The sequence below is a fragment of the Sinocyclocheilus grahami genome, unplaced genomic scaffold (genome assembly GCF_001515645.1).
Source record: "Sinocyclocheilus grahami isolate Dianchi unplaced genomic scaffold, SAMN03320097.WGS_v1.1 scaffold17.1, whole genome shotgun sequence".
Classification (NCBI taxonomy): domain Eukaryota; kingdom Metazoa; phylum Chordata; class Actinopteri; order Cypriniformes; family Cyprinidae; genus Sinocyclocheilus; species Sinocyclocheilus grahami.
Genome location: NW_015505196.1, coordinates 3,117,327 through 3,140,842, shown reverse-complemented (window position 1 = coordinate 3,140,842; position 23,516 = coordinate 3,117,327). Strand labels below are relative to the sequence as shown.

Sequence of the window (23,516 nt, the reverse complement as noted above, 5' to 3'; positions counted from 1 at the left end):
TATATATATATCCTTTTACACGTCACATATTAATGTCACAGGCAAGTAAGTGATTGCATAAATGATAAAACTTAAAGACATCCTGTTTCCATTTTAAACATCATTAGACTATATGCTTTTCATAAAAATATAATAAAATAAATAAATAAACGACCTACGTGTAATATCTACAAAATGAGTCCACACCGACTGTTTATGAAATACAAACCCCTTAAATAAAGAGTGCTGAACATGAATTGGACCAAAAAGGGAGCAAAAATGAAAGTAACCCATACTTTGCATAATCCCCACCTTTTGTAAATAGATACAGTGCTATAATGAAGACTGATTTCAACATCCACACCTTGCTGGTCAAAAGAAGGATCCTGGTACATTTCTTGTCCTGGAACAACATTTTTGACAAACAGTCAGGGCTGTTAGAGATGTTAGAGTAAGGCTTAGGAATAGGTTATGGAATTAATTGCCATCTAGTTAGGTTATGATAAGGTTTGGGTTATAGCCTACATGACCAAAACATGCTGACACGGGAGTACGCCTGCAAAATCAGGATGTGCCAGTCAGTCCTCAGAAAAAAAAAAAGTTTAAATGCCACATAAGAATGCAGCTTCACTTGGAAAAATCAGTGTGATTGAGGATGTAATTATATTATTTATTATTATTTTTATATATTTTTAGAAGTTAAATAAATGTTTCATTATCATAGTTTATCATGATTTGCGTGTTCTGCATTATGTGCTGGTCTACCCTGTCATCTTGATATTTTACAATAATATTTTAAATATGAATTCAATCATATCTACATAATGTGTTCAATAGCTAGGTGTAGGGCCAGTAACATTGCAAACAAAAAACTGCATCCAAACATCACAGTTTTCTCCAAATAAGAAAAAATACATGTGCGAATTGTGTGAGTTTCTTTAAATACACATGGTTTACATAAAATCTTTTATGTATTTATAATTTGAAAGCAAACAAATAACCCTGTTTAGGAAAGGGACCTCATACCTTTCAGAAAATATAATTTGCATCTTAATTTTGCAATGAAAATGTATTTAACAATAATATACTGTATATGTCCATGACAGGGTGGACATAACTTATGGTTTATGCTTCGAATAATGGCCCATAATTATCTAAAGAAAAGAGCTCTGCTAATATGTTTCTATAGTACTTGAGTGTCTACTAATTATGTCATTGCATTTATGACATTTAATAATTTCAGCTCTGTATGTCACCAGAATAGAATTAAAAATAAAACAATCAAGATGAAATTGAAGTGCAGACTTTAAGCTTTAATTCAAGGAGTTGAACAAAAATATAACATAAAATGCTTAGGAACTACAACCATTGTTATACACAGTCCCCCCATTTTCAGGGGCTCAAATGTAATTGGACAAATAAATATAATCATAAATAAAATGTTCATTTTTAATATTTTGTTGAGAATCCTTTGTAGGCAATGACTACCTTAAGTCTGGAACTCATGGACATCGCCAGAGACTGGGTTTCCTCCTTTGTGATGCTTTGTCAGGCCTTTACTGCAGCTGACTTCAGTTGTTGTTTGTTTGTGGGTCTTTCTGCCTTTAGTTTTGTCTTCAGCAAGTGAAATTCATGCTCAATCAGGTTGAAATCAGGAGATTGACTTGGCCATTGCAGAATATTCCACTTTTTTACCTTCAAAAACTCCTGGGTTGCTTTTGCTGTGTTTTGGGTCATCGTCCATTTATACTATGAAGTGCCGTCCAATCAACTTTGCTCCATTCGACTGAATCTGGGCAGACAGTATATCCCTATACACTTCAGAATTGTCTTCTGTCACGTCATCAATAAACACTAGTAACCCAGTGCCACTGGAAGCCATGCATGCTCATGCCATTACACTGCTCCACCATGTTTCACAGATGATGTTGTATGCTTTGGATCATGAGCTGTTCCAAGCCTTCTCCATGCTTTTTTCTTCCTGTCATTCTGATACAGGTTGATCTTAATTTCAGCCGTCCAAAGAATGCTTTTGCAGAAGTGGTCTGGCTTTTTTAATTGTTTGGAAGGCCTTTCAGATGGCCTTGTTTGTAACTTGTGGTGAACCCTCTGTATTTGCTCTTGTGAAGTCTTCTCTTGATTGTAGACTTTGACAGTGACACGCCTACTGTACCTGCTGGAGAGTGTTCTTCACTTGGCTGGATGAAAGTGAAAGGGTTTTTCTTTACCATGGAGAGGATTCTCCAATCATCCACCACTGTTGTCCGTTGTGGGCGTCCAGGCCTTTTTATGTTGCAGAGCTCACTAGTGCATTTTTTTTTCATAATGTACCAAACTGTTTATTTGGCCCCTCCTGATGTTCCTGCTATCTCTCTGATGTTTTTTTTTGTTTGTTTTTTTTAAGCCTAACAATTGTCTGTTTCACTTGTATGGAGAGATCCTTTGACCACATGATGTGGGTTCACAGCAACCACTTGCAAATGCAAATGGCATACTTGGAATCAACTCCAGACTTTTACCTGCTTAATTGATAGAGAAATATAAGCCCATGAAACAGCTTTTGAGTCAATTGTCCAATTACTTATGGTCCCTTGAAAAAGGGGGTGGTACATATTAAAGAGCGGTAATTCCTTAACCTTTCCTCCAATTTTGATGAGAATACCCTCAAATTAAAGCTCCATATTCATTATTCAATATGCTTTGGTCAGCTGCTAAAATAATAAAAAAAATTGTGCATGTATACAGTCATGTGAAAAAGTTAGGACACCCTACTGAATTCCATGGTTTTCTTTATCAGGGCATAGTAAAAAAAATCATCTGGTCTTTGGCAGGTCTTAACATTTGGAAAATAAATCCTCAGATGAACAACATCACATGACATAAAGCCAAGATGGAAAAGCCATGTGTGACAAACTTAGGACACCCGATGATTCAGTTGCCTGTAGATCCACTTTTAGCAGCAATAACTTGAAGTAATAATTTTCTGTATGACTTCATCAGTCTCTCACATTGTTCTGGAGGAATTTTGGCCCACTCTTCTTTACAACGTTTCTCCAGTTTATTGAGACTTGTGGGTATTTGTATATGCACAGCTCTCACCACAGCATTTCAGTCAGGATGAGGTCTGAACTTTGGCATCACATTTGACTCTAGAATACTTTGGAATATAGAGGAGTTCATGGTCGACTCAATGACTGTGGGGTGCCCAGGTCCTGTGGCTTCAAAACAAGCCCAATATCATCAGCACTCCACCAGCATGTGTGACTTTTGCTATGAGGTGTAAGTGCTGATATGCTTTTTAGGATTTCACCAATTGTGGCGCTGTACATTATGGCCAAACATCTCCACTTTGGTCTCGTCTGTTCAAAGGACATTGTTCTAGAAGTCTTATAGTTTGTTCAGATGCAACTTTGCAAACCTAAACCGTGCTGCCATGTTTGTTTGTTTTTTGATAGAAGAGGCTTTCTTCTGGCAAGCCTTCCAAACATGCCATACTTGTCCCATATTTTTCTAATCGTACTGCCATTAACTTTATCATTTAACATATAACTGAGGCCTGTAGAGTCTGCGGTGAAGTTCTTGGGTTTTCTGCCATTTCTCGGAGCGTTACATGGTCTGATCTTGGGGTGAATTTGCTGGGATGTCCACTCCTGGGAGGATTGGGGTCTGTTTGAATGTCTTCCACTTGCGAATTTTCTTCATCTCTGTGGAATGATGGACTTCAATTTGTTTGCAAATGGCTGTATTACTCTTCCCAGATAAATGGCAGCAACAATTGCTTCTCGAAGTTCATTGCTGATGTCTTTCCTTCTTGGTATTGTTAACGCACACCTGAAGGCTCCAGACCAGCAAACCGCCAAAACTTCTGCTTTTATAGAGGTGCTCACACTTGCTGATGATCAGTTAATCAAAGGTATTTGATTAGCAGTGCCTGACTGCTACTTACCCTCTTAATTCCTCCCTGCGTTCCAATCGGAACGGCTCATCCCTATGCCCTAATCCCTTCAAAGGGTTCTCACACCCTCCGGAGTGAGAGCTTTGAAGGGTTTAAGTGTGTAGGGGACCAAACAACTGTTTCTTGAAGTGCCCTTCTGCGTCATCATCTTCTGCCCACACGGAGGCGCCGTCATCATGCAAAGGATCATGGGAGCCCGAAGTGTCCATCAGTTGTACCCTTCGAAATCCTTCATTCCGAAGGGCCCTTTGAAGTGGCCAGTTTTGAGCACTTTGGTTTGGAACTACCCTTCAATATGGTGGCCATGATTGTTTTCACTCCGAAGTGCCCTTCGGAGGGCGATATATCCCGTTTGGAACACACCGTATATGTTAACAGTAAGGGTGTCCTAACTTTGTCACACATGGCTTTTCTATTTTGGCATTATTTTTAGTAAATAAATAATGACACAGTGCAATATGTCTTGTGGGTTTAGTTTTCAAATTTATGACTTGCCAAGGACCAGACATTTTTTTTTTATGCCCCGATACAGAAAACCATGGAATTCAATAGAGTGTCCTAACTTTTCACATGACAGTATATGGACCTGACTGTGTGTGTTTATATATATATATTTATTTATTTATTTAGTCATTTATCAGATGCTTTTATCCAAAGCGACTTACAAATGAGGACAACAGAAGCAATCAATTGTAGTATTAAAACAACTAAAAACAGATCCAAAACTAAAAGCTAAAACTTTATAAATACTACCTATACACATTTTAAAAATAGAGATTAAATAAAATGACAAATGCATACAACAAAATTTCATAAAAACTTAAAAGACCTATACAGACATAATAAATTCAGACATAATTTAACAAAAATTAACATAAATAACTAATACAAATCAAATGACAGTAGTTTATCAATAATCCTAAAAAATAACACTGCCAAACACACGTTAAAAAACAATAACTTACTTACACATAGTAAGAAATGGTTATAAAAACTGAAACAGAAGCTAAACAAGTAATAGGATATATATATATATCAGATTTAATATTGTTTTTGGGGAGTTTCATTGTCTTGTTCTACACCTGTGATTTGCTTCTGCTGTGTTGTAAAATCAGTTCTTGTTTATGCCGTCTTTTGTTGAGCCTTCTCATTGTCATCAGAGTAATGTTTGTTTTCATAATGTCTCTCTTCTCAAAGCAAAACACTGACTTTCTCTTCCACTTATAAGTCTATTCTAACATACATAACGCTCAATATAAAGCCTGCACACTATCTGATGCATTCCATAATTTTGTTTTCGGAGACAAATTTCAGTAATTGTAAAAGATTCCTTGTTATTGGTCTTTGATCATTTCAGGGACATGCAGACTTCTTGAAGGGGAGTAGCCTAAAACCAAAAAGGGGGGCTGTTCCCCAAACCTATGGTCAAATATTGATACCATATTATCCGTAGTATATACACAACCATTCAAAGTTATCCATTAAAACTAACTGAGAATGCATTTATAAACAATCTTTTGCAATATAGGCTCTCATCAAGCAACACAAAATAATGGAGTAAACTATTCAGTGTTTGACAAGAGATGTCTTTCAAGATTGATGCAATTTACACACACAATAGCATAGAAACGGTCACTCTTCCTGTATAACCTATTGATCAGGATGTAAAATTGCCAATGCTTGACTTAAAATAAGATTTCCTTGGTGATAAAGATGCTAGAATAAAAACGACTAAACACATGATTGCAGCCACAACAAGCTGGTCACAAACAATTCATGCAGCTACCAAAAATAAAAAATTCTTCAGACAAACACTTGAGAGAAACCTTAAAGAGACATGGCCAACAACAGGTATCCATCATATCAGGGCCTGGGACAATGAACTAACAAGAGGTGGAGAACACACTTAATGTCTAATATTAATTTGAAGTCTTCTAAAGCACAAAATCATCATTGTCCTTTATTTTTTTTATAATTGTTTATTGATATTGAAAAAAAACAATATAGTTACGAGTGAACACACAGAGGTAATCATTATGGAAATGGATGAAAGATTTTGTAATGGCTAAAATTGCCATAAAACGACTAGAAAATGAAAGTTCTTCATGAATAACAAAACAAGTGGGGAGTTATTGTTTGTAAAATTGGAGCTTAGGCTGCACAGGAACCATTTATGAGTGGGTCATATCAGGCTTAGCCTTTGTGTTGGTTCACAATCTCTTCCAGTTTAGTCTTGTTGGACCCAGAGAAATCTTCCAGCTACAAGAGAAAACAGCAGATTAAATCAACCAAACAATAACTGGAAGTAAATCAAACTCAGCATATTCGTAGAGCCATACTTTAACTTTGTATAGTTGATATGTGACTATTATTAGCTCAACTAGAGGACAGACAACAGAACAAACCTTCTTCCCGCTCTTGTAGAAGTGGAATGTTGGCATACATTTAATGTCACAAGACTGGGCTACATCCTGCAAAACACAGAACATTACTTTAATATTTCTTAAGACGCTTTATTGCTCTCATCCAACTGCTTTTAGTAAAAAAAAATCAGCTTTCTGCATAATGTATACCAAATTTTAAAAGTTGAAGAAAATCATGTAATGAAATCAATGCATTGTACAAATATGACTGAATAAGAATAGGACTTGCAGGGCACATTCAGAAAAAGGAACAGAATCAAAAAAAAAAAAAGTTTGATTTGGATGTAGGATAATCATAGCATAAATGTAATGTAATTCTACTGCCCTCTAGTGGTATATACATCATGAGCTAAAACGGCACATTCAAAAATAAACCTTGGGCTGACATTTCTTTAATCTAAATGGATTTAGGCCTAAACTATGGTTGCATGGGGAATGAACAAGAAGATTCATAAAAGCCAAAGCTTTTCCTCCCATACAAGAGGAGTTTCTAGTGAGTGAATTTCTGTGAAACAGTCATTTTGAATTCCTTCTGGCTACCAGTTTCAGTCCAAATTTTCACACTGACCTGTCTGTTAGTTTACTAACAAACAAATTACCTGCCGTTCTCTAAAGAGCACTATTTGAGAACAGCAAAACTTGTATGTACATTTACAACACTATACTTTGTCTTTTCCTACCCTGGAATTAAGTTACATAGAAGTACATAAAAGCGCTACCATGTAAGTGTTTCTAATACAAAGGCTGAGGGAGTGACGGCAAATTCAACATCTATCTCCCTTCAAACCAATGTAATCAATCTCTTGATATTATTTTCCTCTTTTGGAAAGTCATAGAAATCCTATTGTAGATATTTTTTTATTAAGGTAAATGAGAACACAATTTATTTTTGTTGTAGTTTCCCTTACCATTATACAAATGTTGACAACTATGATCAATTCTGCTTCTGAGAGCCCCAGAAATGTGAAAAGGGTCCATTACTAGACGATAACCTGGAAAAACTTTTATTCTGAGCTGTTTGTGTCTTCGAGGATTATGCATTTCTATGACAACACTATTAATGCAACCATGAATGTGTGTAATCTGAATAATCAACAATGCACAAAATCACAATACTACAACTAACAGTTGTTATGCAAATGCTTAATATGCTTTTAAATTTTATTAAGCAGGACATTAGACATTAAATATTCAGCACTGTGCTAGCTATGTTAAACTAATGCGTGTCTGTCAATGTTTTTCAAATTAATTTTGCATTAACAATAGACAATGATAGGAATTCTTAAACAGAAACTTTACAACAACTAAATTACATTTAACTCCAGTCGCTGCCATTTTGAGTGGCTCAACGTGACATTGTGGCAGTCAGGTAAATTGAACTCTTAGAAAATTACAAGTTCTACAAGGACATGAAAGCTTTTTACAAGTTGGAATCTCATATTAACAGTGATTCCAAGATTTCCAACACTACAGTACCAAAAAATACATTTAGAAAACTCACCTGTGCATCATCTACGTCCACTTTGAGGAAGACCACATTAGCATAGGAAGGATTTTCAGACAGGCCCTGAAGTGAGGAATTACAATGAGAAACTGTGTCAAAGAAGTCTGTTCCAACGACTCATACATAGTGACTTAAAGCTGGTTCCTTACCTTGTAAAAAGGCGCGATGCTCTGACAAGGCCCACACCACGTGGCTGTAAAATCAACCACTACAAGCTTGTCACCTGCGTCAGCGAGAGCTTTGTCAAAGCCATCCTATGAACACAAATCAATGTTGGATTTCATGTTTTCTCATCACTGCAATTCTTTAAAATAGTGTTGCTGTAGACCCTTGTTTTTTTTTTTTTTAGAGGCAACAGCATGAAAAGAAAAATCCATGATTAAATGAACCTTATCTACATTCACAGCATTCCAGACTGTGGAGTGGAACCAAAGTGTGTTGAACAGAGATACAGAATCAGAACAGAATCTGGTACTCCACTTTTATGTTGCTCCAGTCCAAACCTGATGCTTTGTTTTCATTGTTGGAGAAGAAATACAAACTGGATAAATTTTTCAAGTTACACAGTGAACTACTTTTGTATAGAACTGTTGTTTGAAAGATAATGCTTAAAGGGATAGTTCACCCAAAAATGAAAACTGTCATAATTTCCTCACCTTCAAGTTTTTACAATCCTATTTTAGTTTCTTTCTTGTGTGGAACATAAAAGATGATTTGAAAAATGTTGGTAACCAAACAGTTTCACGGTAGCCATTGACTTCCATAGTAGGTAAAAAAAAAAATACTATGGAAGTCAGTGGCTACCATCACCTGTTTGGTTACCAACATTCTTCAAAGTATCTTCTTTTGTGTTAAGCGGAAGAAAGAAATTCATTCAGGTTTGGAACAACAAGAGGGTGAGTAAAACTATTTCATTCTTGAGATAACTATTTCTTTAACTTCATTGTGTAAAACAATTGTTTTATTTAATGCATACTCTATACTATTTGCTATTATTAAATTGTATTTAAATATATACCGACCACTTGCCCTCAAAACCACATCGGTAGACCACTAAGGTCAACATTTTGTAAGAATTATTACACGATTCATCTGTAACAGACGGAATCAAATAATAGGGCGCATTTAACTACATTACAACAAACAGTAAGAAAGTGTCAATATATCGACATTTAATAATGTTCATGTACACCGTCTAGTCTTATTCACTGCGGCAAACAACAACAAAAAACAGTCCAACCCACGTGACTAGGTCTGTAGTGATGGGAGGTTCGGATCATTTTACCGACTCGGACCTTTGAGTCTCGTTCAGCAAAATGAACGAATCTTTTTTCGAGTCATTTGGTTCATTTTTAGCAAAATATAATTAAAATGTTACGCGTTACTTCCCTAACACGTCTACTACTTACGCAAACGTTGATCACACTACAAACAATACAAAACTGCTATAAGAAACAGAAAAGATTAATTCATTGTTTACCTGGGTCTTCAGTCTTTAGCTCACCTCACCTCTTATCTGACAAGTCTTCGGGTTTGGGCTTATGGGGCTGTCACGTGATGAACGAACGACTCAAACCCGAAGACTCGAACCAGGTGAACTACTTGACTAATTCCAGTACAGAACCTATAGGATGTTGCGCATGCGCGACTGAACGAATCACTCCCCAAGACGAATCGTTCTTCCCGAGTCACATTAAAGATTCGTTCAAAATGAACGAATCGTTCAAGAACGACCCAACACTAGGCTGGAGCAGGTCTCTTCAGGCCGCGATCACCGAAATAAACGAAATGCTATAAGAGCGTGCTACTTTAGTTATCTAGGTTAAACTATGAATGAGAACACGTTAAATTAAAGGATAGGTTTAGACCACACTGCGGTATCGCAAGCTGAAAGTTACGTAACGAAGCGGCATGCCAGCTGCCACAAAACTATTTCACGTGCGTTGGTTCATAATCTTACAACACAAATGTTGCAGTGCAAATAACGTCAAATGAAAGCGGCATTACATGGGCTAAAACTAAGCATGTTTGGCTTTCGCTGTGGCTAAGTAGACATTAGCTGGTGTAAAGAATTGGTTAGCAGATAGGCTAACATTATCTAAATTTTTTTACAAACACACTCTGAACTGACTTATTTAAGTTTATTACTTGCTAATACTTTATGAATTCTCACACACAGCTGTTGAATTTTCAACCAACTTAAATGAAATCGGTTTGACGGGCAGTTAGTCAGCAAAACATGTTCTCCCTATCCATACCGCGTGATTTAGCTTATTTTGTAAAAAAAAAAAAAATGTAGTGAGTGTCTTGAATTGAAGCAGCGATCTTACCTGATCTTCAATGACGATGATCATTTTATCGCTTTACTGCTGTCTGGAGCTCGGAAAACAAACCTTCCTCAACTGGCTCGCCCAGAAATGATCCCCCTCCCTCTGCTCTGCCTGACTGGAGCGTGTAGTTTAAACAGCATCGCTTCCTTCAAAAAGCCCTGCCCCTAAAGGCGCTCACGCTGGCGGACTACAGGCCAGAAATGGCTCCGTGATGTGGGAGTAGCACTGGACATTCTTGCTGCATTAGGTTTAGGTTCTATAAGATGTTTTACAGCAGTTCTTACATTTTTAATAAATCCGTGTGGACAAAGGTCTCAAGCAATCCCTTTTAAATTTGCATAAACACATTTTTTTACCACTTTTAACAATTCACTTATGTTAACTTTACAGTGATTGTACATTTATAGTAAACCACTTTTTAGTAGCCAGCAAGTGGTACGTTCTAGCATTGCAATATAACCTGTGTTGAACTGAAATCATTAGATACAGTAGTTTCTGATTATCACAGTGCAGATATTGTATCTAATAAACTTGTCTTTTTTGACTAAACAGGTGTGAAACAAACATGTTCATAGAATATTCATGTTAAAATCATGAATATTTAATAGACACACAGTTACTGTGATGAATGACATCTGCTAAAAATACCCCATTAAATATCAAAACAGATGGTAAATTATAAATGAATAAACGTATATTTGGATGAGACTTTATTTATTTTGGTTATTGGAGAATGCATGATTTAAAAATGTTAAGCGATCACACTGCTTCACAGATAATTATCATGTCTAGTTCCATACGCTGCTCCTTTTTTCTGCTCTTTTGGACAGCTTTCCATTTCACTCAGCCTGTTCTGTGATGCCTCATTCCATCCCATTCAATCATGTTAATCATTTTCTTTGAACACTGATGAAAATGCATGCGATGATGGTGATGAGTGTGTTGTTATAGGATCTGGAATAATTAGGCCTTGCTCTTTGAAGTCTCCGAGTACGATGTTGCCACAGATACCAAGCGCTGCCTCTGTCCTTCTCTTTCTGTCGCATCCTTCATCCAGGCTAGTAGCTATTCAGAGATTCCAGGTGTTTGTCTCCATCATTTGGAAAGAAAGCCTTTTATTTACAACTGCTTAAAGGTCATTTGAGGGCAGTTGTATAGCCGTAAAAGTTTGTCTGAGACGTGAACATAATGTTAGTTTAATAATGAGATCTAAGATGGCCTGTGAAGGTTTTCACTGTGCTACTTTAAAGCTGTTCACTCATCACAGTGAAATGATGCTAAATCTGTTGGAATAGTATTACAACAAAATTATATTTCAACAAAATTTGCTTACAAATTAAATATTAAATTATTTGTTTTACAAACACCTGGATGAATGAAAACCTGCAGACATATTGCCATAATTGAATGCCATAAAGTAAAAAACACTGCAGGAAGAAAAAAGAAGAGCAAAGATATTTTGTGGACTGACTAGTCTACAGTCCACACATGATGTTCAATTTAAAAGCCAACATTTTACAGAAAGACTATAATTAGCATTTGTTTTAGAAACCTTGATGAAAGCCTCTCCTATCTAATCAGTCCGCAGCTCTAGAGCGTTGATTGTAAAAAGGACCTGTCTCACGTTGTTTACCGTTTCCTAGGTGTTTTGTATCTCAATTGTAGACCGCGTAACAAATTAATCAGAAAAAAACAATACATTGAAAACCTGGAAACAGTCCCAATATACAGTAGGAGACAAACTAACCTGGAGGCAAAAGAGTGGCAACAGATCACTCCCTAACATAAGAGTAAAGAGAACATGTGAATGTGACTGTTTAACCAGCTCAATTCAGGTTGTAATAATAGTAGTAATATGAATATTTGTACCCCAAAACAACTTATGTTAAAACAGTACTGCTGCTGGGATACTGCATGCAATTATGAATGAACTCAACAAGGTGGACCCAGACCCACTATAAAATATCCTACATTTTTGAATTTTTTGAAACCGTAGTAGAGTAGACATGACATAATGTGAAAATGCTGTCACCTAGTGGCCAGGTAGTCCTCTGGTCAATAAATAAATAAAATAGGACTGACATCGCCACAAAATAGAGTGAAAAAGGTGAACATTTGCAGTTTTAATTGTACAAGCCATTTCTACTCTGCAAAAAATGTCAAATGTTTTTTTAATCAAAGCTTTTATTTTATTGGCTCAAGCTAAGAGGTGAATTTGAGTGACTTGATATGATTTACAAATAAATGCAAAAAGGAGAGAGAAAGAAAGAGTCTTCAGTTTTGTGAAATATTCAAACTATATCCAGCTGAGTTATCTGACTATTCGTGATCCCTTACATAATGAATTCATAAATGCATGCAATGTCATCTGCTTTCCATTTCTAAGTTATAAAACAATATATTGATGATTACTGTTCATGACATGCTGATTATGTTAATGTTGCTGAGAATTCAGACATATTTATTAGGAAATTTAAAAAATATACTATCTAAGACAAGAATAACACTTAATATTTGGGAAGATCACATCAAAAAAATTTTTTCTTTTCATTTATTGTAACTGCTTTAGGCGCATTGTAATACGTCAGCACATTAAAAAATGTTTGACCAGATTTTTCAGAGAAACCAACAACAAAATAGGAGTAATAAAGGCCAAGAAAACTGCCAATGCCCAGCATTTAAATGCCCCAGCTTGATATTTACTTCTAAATATGACTGTTTTATGCCCTTTGAGTGCAACAAAATGTCTTCCTTCTAAAACACTGAAATCTGCTTACGGCAAAGGATATTCTAAAGATTAAATCGATTTGTCACAAGAAAGAGCCTGCTCTTGAGAAGCTTGTTAAGAGGAAACAGTGAACAGCACAAATGTGTTCAAACATCCTTGTTTTAGTGCACTAAAGTAAAAAAAAAAAAACACATATGTACTGTTATGAAACAAAATATGGTATTTCTCACATAGTTACACAATTAATAGATGTCTCATGTAAATATCTCACAATTCTTTGTTCTGGATCCCGCATCCATTCCATTTCTTATGAATGAAATAAAAGTAATACCACGTTTACATATGGGTAAACACAAATGCAGCCCTCTAAAACATGTCAGTTTAGTGTAAAATGCACTCTGCACTTTAAAGGAAGAATGAATGTAAGTAAGCTTTGGATGGTTACACATGCTGTATATGTGGTACATTATGTGTTATTGGTCATGTGGTCCTGTTGTTGCAGACGGATGGGGTGGATTAAGGCTTGGCTGCTGACTTGCCTGGTTCCCTCCAGCCACCAAAAGCTTTCTCCAGGTAGAGGGCAGTGGCCAAAGAGAGACGGTCCTGTAATTTACCTGTCACAATCTGTACGCCCATGGGCAAACCCTCCTCACTCAGCCCTAATGGACACTGGGTTACTGGCAAACCCAGGATATTAAAGATACCTGCAGAGAACAGAGCCACTTAGAGCCCCAACTCCATAATAAGTAGATCATGAGTAGATCTCAACCAACAACACTTACCAGTATAAGAGAAGTTGAAGGGTGTGAAAACTGGGTGGTGATGTTTGGGAGCGATCTGGGGATGAGAGGGGTACAGCAGCACTCCGTCTGTGTCCAGCAACTCCTCCAGCTCCTGCTGCAGACTCTCCTTCTGCTGTAGAATGAATGGAGATGGATGGGAACTCTGGAACAGCTCAACAAGAGCCAGACCTGAGAGAGACAGACAGGAACACTATTATCACATGCATTCATCTTCAGATACATCGGGAAAAAAAGTCTTTGCCGATTCTGCACACTTTTGGGAACACTTGTCACAGGAAAACATTGGCAGCACTGATTTGCATCTCATGCCCAATAAAGTTAATCAGACATGGATGGAAGAGTGATTCAGTCAGTCACGGTTAAAAGTGCACAAGCTCATTTGCTCTGTCACACACCTATTGCTGCTAAGGTGTGAGAAGAAAATCCCAGAAACCACTTGAACAGCTCCCAGACAGGCCAAACCTTCTTCCCGCCTTCACTCATTAGCTCTGCAAAGGTGGTAGGAGGCTGAGATGGGGGGGGGGGGGATACAAAATCTCATAAAAATCATGTTAAACCGTACCCTAATATACCGTTTAAAAATGATTTGCTTCTATTAGAAAAGTATGTCTATAAAAAGGAATAACAGACAATATGCTTCGGTTAAATCAGACATCTAAACTTAATTATATTTTTATAACATCATTTTAATGCCAGAAAGTTAGTGAGAAGAAGAAAAACAAACTTTTACATATCAATTTTGCATCTTAGACATCTCCTTTAAAAGCATTTTGAATAAAACAGCTCCATGTTTAACAAAGCACATATAAAAGACCTAAACCATAAACGATGAGATCTGTTTTACAGAACATGGAAGTTTGTTGTGCATAACCCCTTTATTTACACAATAGCAAAACAATTAACAGGATGCTTAACAGGATGAAAATAAAGAGCTAAAGTTAGCCAATCTCTCAGTGAAGTCTCAACTTCACGTTCATTTTGATGAACTCATTTGTCTCCAAAAAGAGTTTAATATTTTATCCAGTATATATATATATATATATATATATATATATATATATATATTCATTTATTCAATATATTCAATGTTGTATATGAAGAAGACATGAAAATTATAATGGCAAAAATCCCACCTTTCCATCTTTGCCAGGTGAGGCCATCATAGTTCCCCAGATCTGAAAGGAGTATTTGAGCTGAGGAATAAACAGCTCTTGGACCTTGACCCCAAGGTCTGCCTCTAAACGTCTGACCACCTAAAAAACCCAAAAGCCCATTATGAGAGGAAAATTATTTGACTGAAGCCAATCCACACACTCACTTACCATTTTCTGTGCCTGAAGCAGCTGTGCGTCAACTGGAGAGACCAAATGAGAGCCTCCATTGTGGGGAACAGAGAAGAACCTCAGCTTTTTCAAATCTATTTCAGCAGACAGCCCCAATCTACCAGAAGTGAAAGAGAAGTGATCATTTAGGACAGGGCTGCCCAAACTCGGTCCTGGAGGGCCGGTGTCCTGCAGAGTTTAGCTCCAACCCTAATCAAACACACCTGATCCAGCTAATCAAGCTCTTATTAGTCATACTAGAAACTTCCAGGCAGGTGTGTTGAGGCAAGTTGGAGCTAAACTCTGCAGGACACCGGCCCTCCAGGACCGAGTTTGGGCACCCCTGATTTAGGATACATTTCTAACAGTGGTTGACCAAAATGAAAATAAATAAGTTGAGAGATTGAAATAAAAGTTACCCTATACAATATGTTGCAAGGTAAACTATTATACAAAAGTATAATGGAAATACACCACTGTTCAAAAGTATGGGGTCAGTACGATTTTTTTTTATTAAATATTAAAATAATAAATTTTATGAAGTAATTTTTTTTAAATGAAATTAATATTTTTTATACAGTAAGGAGGATACATATACTCTATCCTCTATTCTATATTCTAACATTCTAATAGGCTTCATCATGCAGTGAATGCTTTTGGACCCTCAAGACGAGACCATCAGAACTTTTAAAGGGATAGTTCACCCAAAAATTGTCACCCTCATGTTGTTCCAAACCGGAGACCTTCGTTCATCTTTGGAACACAAACTAATATATTTTTGATGAAATCCGAGAGCTTTCTGACTAGGGCTGTCAGAGTGAGGGAATTTCCCTTGCGGTAATTTTGAGGGGCTCAATAGCGCGCGGTATGCGATATTATCGCGAATGACAAAATAACGGTCCACATAACAGAACATAAACCTGACAATAAGATCGTTAGGTTATCGTTAGCCTATATGTATAACAGTTAGCCTAGTTGTAATCTGATTTTCTAATCTGACTGGACAAGAGACTTTCATTTGATATTTCAGTGCAGTTACAGTGTTGCGCCACAAGGTGGTGGAAAGGGACTGTCATTCAACTACACGATCAAAAACACTGATTCATTCATTCAAAGAGATGTAATGAAACATGCTGTTGAAATCATTTTAACTTTGAGCGCCACTTTAGAAGGCTCAGCTGACCAGCTATGCATCGATGCTAAGACAGAGATTTCGCTTTCCTTGGACATGACAACCTATTTTCACAAATATATATGACTCAGCCTGGAAGACAGACGCAAGTAATCGCACATGCTCAGTCGATCTCTCTCTCATTCACTGTCTGTTTAGGCATGTTAAGTGCAAATCTACGGAGACTCTGTAAAAATCAGCATGGTACACATTATGTTATCATTACTAACTTGTTTAATATTCAGTCCACATGCATGAAGTGTAAAACGAGAAGGGCATAACCCAAAAATCACGGTTGCTGCGGTTCTTGCATTCCTCTGCGGTTTGCTCGTCAATAGCGCGGTATTGCGATATTGCGGTTATCGCGACAGCCCTATTTCTGACCCTGCATAGACAGCAGAAAGCTACCATGCTCAAGACACAGAAAGGTAGTAAGGACATCGGTAAAATTGTCCATGTGACATCAGTGGTTCAACCATAATTTTATGCGTCAGCAGCACCACACGCATACATCATGGTACTCTCATGAACGTGTGTCGAAGACTGACACGGAAGAGAAGAAATTGTTGAATAAAGTCATTATTTTTGTTTTCTTTGCTCAAAGAAAGTATTCATGTAGCTTCATAAAATTAAGGTTGAACCACTGATGTCACATGGACTATTTTAACAATGTCCTTACTACCTTTCTGAGCCTTGAACGTGTCAGTTGCGCTGCTGTCTATGCAGGGTCAGAAAGCTCTCAGGTTTCACCAAAAATATCGTAATTTGTGTTCGAAGATGAACGAAGGTCTTACGGGTGTGGAATGGCATGAGGGTGAGTAATTAATGACAGAATTTTCATTTTTGGGTGAACTAACCCTTTAAGAAGCAGCTGAAGGTACTCCTTCTACAAGCATATAACCACTCCACTCTCTTAACCAATGCCATTACACACACTGCACTCTCTGCATTCCTTTTATTCTCCAGTCCACTTCCTAATCTAGTTGTATAATAAACTTGGCATTGTGTATTATGGATATTGTTGGCTTTTTGGCAAATTGCTACAAGTCCTCTTTTGTAAGTGGCTTTGGATAAAAGCGTCTGATAAATGCAGAAATCTAAAAGTGAGAAAGCATGAGAAATTTCACAATATTTTCTTTTTTTTCCTGTATTTCCGTTAAATGCAGCTTTGATTAGCATAGTAGACTAATGTTTTTAAAAAAAACTTCTAACAGACCACACATTTTTGAGTAGCAGTGTAGATTACATTATGTAATGCTCATATCTTTTACAGTGTTGTTGTGATGATCATATCTGTCTAGTCTATTACTTATTTGCATTGGGTCCTCCCATGATGCTTAGCATGGGAATCAGGTCTTCAGCATAGCGGCACATGGGTCCTGTACACAGAAATCCCATCTGCAGTCCAGAGGCGGGAGGATACTGACCATCATTGCTTACGATACCTGTATGTACAGAGAAAACCAAATGGCGTTTTTGTGTTCCTCATAACCTTAATCAATATTACTACAATATGTGAAGTATAAACAGAAACCTTTGACACTCCATCTGTGTCACTCTCCATTATTCTTCTTACCAATACATGCAAACAACTACAACTATTCTTCTTACCTGTTGATGGCTTGTGTCCGAAGATGCCATTGAAAAAGCAGGGAATACGGATACTACCCCCAATATCCGACCCAATTCCAATCACAGAGGAACCAGCACCCAATATACTGCCTTCACCTCCTACAATTGAAATTGTTAATTATATTTCATTTTAATTAATGTTGCCCTGGAGGTCATCATGGACTTCTACTACAAGGGCAATAGTTTTCAGTTACAGATGCTGTTTTAAAAACGCAGTGCACTATTCACAGTCAACTATTATTAGTTTATTCTGTGAGCAAAAGTGTCCGAAAGAAATAGGATTACAGAGATACAGGGAATTTTGTATGCCTTGGCTGGTCATGTGATCTTGTGGTTTTATAGCTGTTAAAGCATAAAGTTTTTATTAGTGCTGTCCATAGACTATAAAAACATGAACGTAGTGTCCGTGACGTCACCCGTAGATTTCCGAAGAGAGTTTTTGAAGCTCAAAAGTGGGCGGAGCCGGCAGGCGCCATCTTGGCAGCGCGTCACCGCGCGTCATTCCCGGATAATCGAAAATGGGCAAAGAGGCGGGAGCAGGTTGGTGAAGCCACGCCCACCTAGCTCGACGGTGGTAACAGCAGCGGCAATCCACCTGTCACTCAAGTGGCCACGCCCTTAATTATGCACAACTTTAAGGTTTAATATAATTTAAACGGATGAGTTATAAAAAAAAATCGCCCTCCTAACAGTTGTCATGAAGGGCAAAATTAGCTATATAGACCAAAATCATTTTTTGAACCAGGCTGTAAATATGTTTTTTTCTGCTGTAAAGTTGGGCATTTTAACATGGGGAGTCTATGGGATTGACTCCCTTTTGCAGCCAGCCTCTAGCGGCGAGTTGATGAATTACAGTTTAAGTCACTTCCTTGTTGGCTTCACGAGAGAGAGCGGGAGGTTGCCGCTTGGTGCTGTCAAACGATCACGATTAATCACATCCAAAATAAAGTTTTTGTTTACATAATATGTGTGTGTGTGTGTGTTGTGTATATTTACAACCCCAATTCCAGATAAGTTGGGACGTTTTGTAAAATGCAATGAAATCAAGAATCTGTGATTTGTTCACTGACCTGAAGTTTTCACTGACCATGCAACGTAAATGTATTTTGTTAATATGAATAAATTTAGATTTTGATGCCTGCAACACACTCCAAAAAAGTTGGGAAAGAAACATGTTTAACACTGTCACATCAACCACAGTCACATTTCTCCACTACAGAGAACCACTTATTTAGGCGTGGTGTGGGATTCTACCATGATGCAGGCACATTTGTCTCCAGCTCGTATCGAGTCAATCCTCACGACAGTCAAGAGAGTAAGAGCAGGGATAGGATGACATAGGATGTCTTATTTTCTTAGAAACAGATTAAAATGACTTAATCTGCCAATGGGCTTAAAAATCAACTTAATTCAAAGGGAAAACAGGTTTTTATAACTCATTATCATATATTTTTTCTTGTTTTAAAGTGCCCCTATTATGCCATTTCCAATATTGCCTTTCATGCAGTGTGTAATGTAGCTGTATGTGAATGTAAACAATCTGCAACGTTGTAAAGCTGAAAGTGCACGATAAATATTTATATATATAAATAATATATACAGATATTGTTACTCTGAACAGCTGAAACGAGTCGTTAGTAATTCGAATCCCACTTCCGTGACGGCTACAGGTCTCAGGGTAACACATTTGCATAATGCGCACCTGTGTTCTATGTTGGCCGGCCACGAAGAACTTGACCTGGCTCACAAACACGTCATTCTACTGATGACTGCTTCTCTAATCTAGAGGAGTTCAACGATGGATTCACAAAACGCTTGCTGTTGAAAGATGGATCAGTATCCTGTTTATTTGGACCAGCTGCTCCACTGAATCACAACCTGTAAGTATGATAAATAATAGATGTTTATATTTTCTATATAGCATTCAAAATACAGAACTGTTAAAATAGGCATATCGTTTCCGACACGCACTGTACGCCGTAGACCAATCACAACAGACTAGGCCATCTGACCAATCAGAGCAGAGCAGGCTCACAGAAAGGAGGGGTTTAGAGAGTTCAATCTTTGAACAACTGCTTCGAACGAATCGTTTCAGAATCGCTGGAAAATGAGGTGATATTAAATGCATATTTTGAGAAAACTAAAAAGTTTTTTGACCTTGCATGCATGTAATCCTATTGTAGGAGACTCCCAAAACAATATTAGGAACCGTAAAAATGGCGTAATAGGGGCACTTTAAGCATAAACGTATTTAATACACTTCATTTTGTTCAATTTCTCAGAAAACAAGACTTCAAATATTTTAATTTTGCTTCTCAGGTTAAAATCTCTTGATTTAAGTTTGTTTAGATATTTGTACTGGAAAACAAGTCAAAAATACTTTTTAAGGATATTAGTAGTAGTAGTAGTAGTACTGCATGCAACCAATAATTCAATGACTTTATAAATTTAAGACTTTCTGCTCTGATTCAACTCTTTTTTAAGTCCTTCATTCGTGGAAGAGCGAATTAAGGCTTTTTAAGACCCACGGAAACCCATGTGGCTGAATCCTTTATCTTTTTTATTTTTATTATTTTACACTTTTAACTATTTTTAACTCTTCATTTATTTAGGGGTAAAAGGTATTTAATAATGCATTTTTTTTAATTAATACTTCATTTGTATTTAAATTTATTTTAAAATTTAATTTAAGTTAAAATCATAGAGCACACCTTTAACAGATGCAAAACACCTAAACGTACATCAAATTGAACAAACAGGCCAGCAAATTGTATAATATTTTTAAAAAGATTGACTGAGGGTTGGATTTGTCTGTCAGTTTTACTTTGATTAAAGTGTTAGGATGTGTATATGTGTGTGTGTGTGTGTAAAAATGACCTGAACTGCCGCCTGCAATTCTCTCAAAGTCATAGGGGTTGTTAGTGATGCCATAGAGGTGGTTGTGGGACTCTAGCCACATACAGAGCTCACTGCAGTTAGTCACACCCAGTGGAATCGCTCCTGCCCTCTTCAACAGAGCAACAGATGGGGCATCTACTCCTGAAACCAGATTCCGTCTGGTCAGCAGCCCTGTTGAGTTAGGCATGCCTGTTAGGGAGAAAACAAAAAGTGTTATCCTGCAGATATTTACCATTTTGGAAAAAAGGGTTTGCAAAAAATATCATACCTTGAAGTGCAAAGGCCTCTTTAACAGTGATGGGTACTCCAAGCAGAGGTAGCCTGTCCTCCAGCACCTCCTCTCCTCCTGTCTCCTCCTCTATTAGTTTGTCAACCTGTGCAGCTTCCTGAAGCGCTGCAGAAAACCTGAAGAAATGAGAATGTGTTTTCAGAATCAGAACAAAATGTAGTTTGATTTTACACTTCAACTCACTTACCTGTCTTTGACCATGGCATTGATAAGTGGGTTCACTTCTTGATTGCGGTCAATGTAGGCCTGGACCACTTCAACACTTGTTACCTAGAGACAAATTGGAAGGAAATCAATAAGTGTTTAGGCTGCATAAAACATACAAAAGTAAAACATACAAAATTGGTTGTGGGTACTTAACTGAAAGACAGATTGAAAACCTAGGTCAAGTGTACTGTGAATATGAAAAATGGAGCAAATGCCTAGAAAAATAAAAATGTGCACACTGCACTGTGTTATATTTGTCTGTTCTCAAAAGATATATATATATTCAAAATATATATATATATATATATATATATATATATATATATATATATATATTACTACTACTAATATATTATTACTAATACTTATATTCAATATAATACTTTTTCCTGATTATTAAAAAAGTTGCTACTATATAATATTAAATGTAAATGAACTACTATATATTATATATCTATCATTTAATGTGAGAATTATTTGTTTTTTGTACAATCAAATGAGGGAATTGAAAATAATCCTTATTTTCAGACCAAATAACTTGTAGTTTGATACACATAGGCTACCTATAGGAGACTTTAAGCCCTAAACAATATAGATATTGATTTCATAACTACTGCTGTCCTTTGAGCAGCCTTGGAAACTCGTGAATCCCTCTAAACTAGTGTGCCAACGCAAATACGGTTCCCACTCTGATTACCTACATTAAAAATAACTTTGATCAGAAGACGAACTGTTGTGTTAATAAACTACGTTATAAAACTGTAGAAACTGTGTTGAAATATAATATTAATATTATATTTAATAATTTGAATATTATAAATAATATTCATTTGCTGCTTGTTTTCTTTAAAAAAACACTTGCTTTCTAATCTTTTTGTATTCTATCCGTTTTCTTTTCATTTCTCATACAATTAAACAAAAGCAAAAAAGACCTCTAATACTAGCTTGCTCTATTCTTTTTCTATTCTATCCGTTTTCTTTTTATTTATTATATTATTTACAAACCCTTGCTACGTGTGCTGCGTTAAGCTAACTGAGACTTGTTATAGCACTTGTATATCATTGCTCTTTTGTTGATTTTGATTGCTTCCACTGTCCTCATTTGTAAGTCGCTTTGGATAAAAGCGTCTGCTAAATGACTCAAATTAAATTAAATTAAACTACAACTCCCAACATTCATTACAATTCACCTTGTCGCATCTCTTCCTCATAAGGGTGTGAAATAAGATCTTTACCGTAGCCGTAGCGTCACTCAAAGAGTAACTAACATGCCATTACGGTTATGCTGTTAATTATAATTACCAAGCCATGAAGCCTAGGCAGTTTTTATTTACATCTTACTTCTTTCCGACGTATCTTTCGGGCAAGCTGCATCGCTGAGAGCAGCAGAAGTGGGTTAGTGATGGGTGGGAGTCGCGAAACTCCATGCCTCTGCTGGGGTGCAAATAACTTAAAAGCGGCGAAGAGCATCCAAACCACAGCTCGAAGCAATCGGCCCAAGAACCGCTCGAACCGGGTCAAAGCCATCATCAATGAGCAGCAATGACAACAGTGCACAGCGGTTAAGGCTAGAAGCGATACAGCTGCGGCAACGTGCGCAGCTCGGTTTCAAAATGAAACAGGAATTAGCTCCTCACTGCCCTCTACATGCAGAGCGGTGTTACTGAATCCTTGCAGTTGGATACATGGGAGGTTAATGTTACAAAGTCATACAGGTGCATCTCAATAAATTAGAATGTCGTGGAAAAGTTCATTTATTTCAGTAATTCAACTCAAATAGTGAAACTCGTGTATTAAATAAATTCAATGCACACAGACTGAAGTAGTTTAAGTCTTTGGTTCTTTTAATTGTAATGATTTTGGCTCACATTTAACAAAAACCCACCAATTCACTATCTCAACAAATTAGAATATGGTGACATGCCAATCAGCTAATCAACTCAAAACACCTGCAAAGGTTTCCTGGGCCTTCAAAATGGTCTCTCAGTTTGGTTCACTAGGCTACACAATCACGGGGAAGACTGCTGATCTGACAGTTGTCCAGAAGACAATCATTGACACCCTTCACAAGGAGGGTAAGCCACAAACATTCATTGCCAAAGAAGCTGAGAAAAATTATTAAATGCATATAGATATTTCCTAAATCTTTTTTTTTTAAAGAGGGTTGGGCAAAACTTATTATATATATATATATATATATATATATATATATATATATATATATATATATATATATATATATAATTTTTGATTATTTATAATTAATTACAATTAG

At 36.8% G+C, this 23,516-nt stretch overlaps 2 protein-coding genes across 2 annotated transcripts; both read right to left on the bottom strand.

Moving 5' to 3' along the window:
- Positions 1-6,074: 6,074 nt before the first annotated feature.
- LOC107551115 (thioredoxin-like) lies at positions 6,075-10,403 on the bottom strand. The gene is made up of 5 exons (XM_016232612.1): positions 10,192-10,403; positions 8,011-8,115; positions 7,859-7,924; positions 6,340-6,405; positions 6,075-6,193 (listed from the first exon to the last, which is right to left on the bottom strand). Exons 1-5 carry the CDS (start codon positions 10,213-10,215, stop codon positions 6,128-6,130), a joined length of 327 nt encoding a protein of 108 aa, XP_016088098.1. The 5' UTR covers positions 10,216-10,403; the 3' UTR covers positions 6,075-6,127.
- Positions 10,404-12,390: 1,987 nt separating this feature from the next.
- On the bottom strand, positions 12,391-22,893 carry LOC107551107 (fatty-acid amide hydrolase 2-A-like). The gene is made up of 11 exons (XM_016232602.1): positions 22,583-22,893; positions 21,222-21,304; positions 21,014-21,150; positions 20,725-20,934; positions 17,827-17,946; positions 17,525-17,660; positions 15,045-15,162; positions 14,856-14,975; positions 14,118-14,229; positions 13,702-13,890; positions 12,391-13,623 (listed from the first exon to the last, which is right to left on the bottom strand). The coding sequence occupies exons 1-11, from the start codon at positions 22,769-22,771 to the stop codon at positions 13,436-13,438; spliced, it is 1,602 nt and encodes a 533-aa protein (XP_016088088.1). The 5' UTR covers positions 22,772-22,893; the 3' UTR covers positions 12,391-13,435.
- Positions 22,894-23,516: the final 623 nt, after the last annotated feature.